Below are 3,834 nucleotides of genomic sequence, written 5' to 3' on the forward strand. Positions count from 1 at the left end.
TTTTGACAATCATTGTGATGTTTAGCTTTGTTTGATGATGGAGAGATTAAACCATGATTGCCTCTAACGTTACGCTTGCGCTTTCCCCCAAATCGCTTGAACTGCTCCTTATGTGCAATGATGACATTGTTTGCATTGATTTGAGCCTCAACACGGTGCATAATGTCAACATAAGAACGAACTGTCTCCCGCATCAATGATGAGTAGAAGGGTCTTGGTCGGAGCCCCCCCGAGGAAGACTCATCTAATTAACTTCGGATTCTTTCCCGAAATCTGACGAGCTTCAGCGGAAAACTTACAGAAGTTGTTCACAAGCGACTCTCCTTCACTTTGGCAAATTCCTTAGAGATGAGATGAATCATTGATGATCTTTGGTTTGTCATGAACTGTTTCACAAAGAGTATGACAAACTCATTAAAGATGTTTATAGTGTCCTCTGGCGGAGAGTAGAACTAGGTGTTAGCTTGTCCTGTAAGAGTGGTCGGGAACACTTGACACACAAGCGCATGCTAAAAGTGCATGATGGTTCGATAGTGATCAATATGCTCATAAGGGTCAGTTATCCCTTCGTAGGTGTCGTTGTTTGGAAGATTGAAGCATGTTAGAATGGGGTGCTGGAGAATCGCAGCCACTAAGGGAGAAGATTCATGGACGTTACAGTGAGTGGGGAAGCGATCCTTTTTCTCTAGGAGGAAATATTCTCGGACGAGGCATCATAACTCATTACGAATGACATCAACTGGAATGGAAGAAAAACGTGTCAAACTGATGGGTGCTAAAAAATTTACAGCATTAGAGTAGCAGGTTATCACCTTAGTGTGTTACGAAGATTCAACACACACTCAAAAAAGAGAAAACAACTAATAATTACACAAAAATTTTTACGTGGAAATTTTAAAAAGGAAAAACCATGGGCCTGAACTAGCCAAAGAGCTATACTACAAAAAGATAATTGCAGTTGTTATCACTTGTCCCACATGCAAGAATTTGTTACTAGGTTTCTCATGTTACAACATTGACGTGCTGATAAATTTGTTGCTAGTAACGGGCAAAGACCGATAGTGATTGGCGACGTCCGGTCAGTGGTGGTCGACAATGGATGGCGGTGATCAATTGCAGTCGGAGATGGCCGACGAAGATTGACATTGATCGACGTAATCGGCGGTGATCGAAAGTGGTCAATGGCGATTGAAAAAAGACGACGACGGTCGACAATGGTCAACGGGGGTCAGCGACAGTCAATGACGGTCGATAGTGGCGGTGTAGAACTTCAACTCCTTAAAACTTCATTCTTTCCCTCAGATCTCAAACTCTCATCCTTCTCATGAGAGGGTGTGACAATATTTATAGTGTTCTGGGTGTAATTAATGCTAGAATATGAACCATTTTAATCAGACGGTCAAGAGAACTTATTTCGATCCGACGACGTTTAATGGACATTTAAGTGCCTTAATGATGTCGGAATGGAGGGATATTGGGCTTGTTGAATTTGTCTCTGCAAGGCGCTTGGTTTAATTATAAGCTTTTTGATTCAAAATTTGTTACACATTTCAAATATGCTCGGAAAGCTTCTAAAAGTGATTTAATGGTTTGATCTGTGTTTAATTTAACTCGGATTGAACAAATTTTGGTATCATTTTATCCTTCTCGTTAAACTAATCATTTTGATTATAAATTTGCTGAAATCATAACTTTGATTGACTTTTAATCAAATACGAATATTTATTGTTGAACTTATTTTCTCTAAATTTGTGTGATATTATAGACATTAGATTTGGTTGGTGGCCTATCAATTAGTCATGCATACTATCATTACAACATCACTTAAGTATCTTTATTTTTGAATTTTTTTCTACATTGCCAACTATATAATGTAGTCAACGTCACGTGGATTGAGTTCGCTCATATAATCCATAAATATAATCCACCGATACATTAATCCAGTCCCGTATTTCAGCGGCTAATTATTCACACATATACCAGCTGGCGCGAGATGGTGGTTTTGATAAATCCATGAACTCCGGACCTCCGGTATCCGCGGACCACTTTATTTATAAATGCGAAAATAAATTATATTTAAATAAGTAAAGTTCCGCTACAAACAGGCAATTATGTTGATTTATAGATAATATATGACTCATTTGGATAAATTTAATATTTCTAATGCTTATCATTCTGCTGATGAATGCGGTCCCATACTCCCACGGTAAGCAAACAGGATTTTTTTAGTCACGTTGTCATGTCAAATTATTTCAGAAGCATTCAAAGCTGGGGCCCACCTCCAGCCGCTGCTGGTAAATGGCACCACTCTCAAAACCAGCAACCATTGTGCTCATTGTTTTGTATGTCATTTCCTTCATAGATCCCAAGCCTTTATTAATCAACCCCTGACCTCTTCTTAGGCCCATCAACCAAACCAACCGAGCAACCAACGAACAACCACACTCTTCTTCTTCTTCTTCAACGTCCTTTCCCTCAAACCATCCAATTGAGAAGCAGCCATGGCTCCAGCGAGCAGAGCTTCTTGGATTGTGGCGGCCAGCATTAGCGCTGTGGAAACACTGAAAGATCAAGCCGGTCTTTGCAGATGGAACTATGCTATGAGGTCTCTGCACCAAAAGGCAACAAAAGAAATGGGTTCTTTTTCACAGACAAGAAAAACACCTTCTTCTTCTTCTTCTTTGATGGTTGGAAGCAGAGGCTTGGTTAGCAAAGCAGAACAAACTAAGAGAGCAGAGGATTCCTTCAGAAAAGTCATGTACTTGAGCTGCTGGGGTCCAAATTAGGCAGTCGATTACGAGCGACAATAGAAAATCCAATAGTAGGATTTCATTAGATCTAGGATTTCGTGTATTTTTTTAATTTTACTGTATTTATCATGTTTAAATAAAAAATATTAATCTCGTCTAAGAAAAATTACCTTTGCAAGTATTTTGGATCAATCTTTGTAGGGCAAGTTGCCACTCATAAGCCTTCTCACTGGATGAGAATCACAGTTATGTTGATTTGCATAAAAAAAAATATTTAAATAAGAAATACTCCATAAATCAGCTTATATGTACGAAATTTACTTCATAAGGATTGCGTTCTCTGCGGCATCGAGAAAAGGTTGTTCATGCCCTACACATTGCTCAATTCAGCACTCCAACTTTTTTTTTACCTCTTGAAGGAACACTTGGACCTTTGCATGCAATGAGCTTCTGTGTACTTCAAAGGAGACAGATTTTGTTTTTGTTGGATAAGTGTTGGGGAATAAACCAACTTAATGCCCGTTCTTTCTCCTTTTTTTTTCTCTGAAGTGTTATGATTCTTGTCCAATATCAGACATTGCTTCGCCTGGATTACTCTGGGTCAGGAGAAAGCATTGCTTCGCCTGGATAAAATATTATGGTGGGAGTCTGGATGTAGAGTTATGTCCAAACTCCTCCACGTGAGAATCTGTAAAATATTATTTTCTCGCCTAAAAAATGAGGAATCCGACTCAACCCACATTGATTGAGATGTAAAGCAAGTAGCGTGTGTTAGAAAATCAATTCTACAGCTTCAAGTTTGTCTTAATCTCTTCTTTTAGGGTTTAATTCAAGGGTTCCTTCTTTTTCTTCTTGTCACCGTCGACATTTTGTGTTACAAATCGGAAGACACAAGCATTTGCAAACCATAGATACTGGCATTTCCAAATATTCATCATTTCAGTTACTCATTTCTACACTTCAAATGGCTCAAATCTTAATGTTCAATTTTGTCGCAAGTAAAGTAGTCATCTTCTCTTGGGTCGTCTTCTAGCGTAGCAAATAAATTTTTTTAATTCATACTTATCAGGTAGCCTATGCCATG

General features: G+C 38.8%; 1 protein-coding gene across 1 annotated transcript; it reads left to right on the forward strand.

The window, feature by feature from the left end:
* The first annotated feature begins 2,341 nt into the window (after positions 1–2,341).
* Positions 2,342–2,929, forward strand: LOC110022645. Its single transcript, XM_020721692.1, has one exon. It carries the CDS (start codon positions 2,502–2,504, stop codon positions 2,784–2,786), a length of 285 nt encoding a protein of 94 aa, XP_020577351.1. The 5' UTR covers positions 2,342–2,501; the 3' UTR covers positions 2,787–2,929.
* Positions 2,930–3,834: the final 905 nt, after the last annotated feature.

The sequence above is a fragment of the Phalaenopsis equestris genome, unplaced genomic scaffold (assembly GCF_001263595.1).
Source record: "Phalaenopsis equestris unplaced genomic scaffold, ASM126359v1 Scaffold000202, whole genome shotgun sequence".
NCBI classification, from domain to species: domain Eukaryota; kingdom Viridiplantae; phylum Streptophyta; class Magnoliopsida; order Asparagales; family Orchidaceae; genus Phalaenopsis; species Phalaenopsis equestris.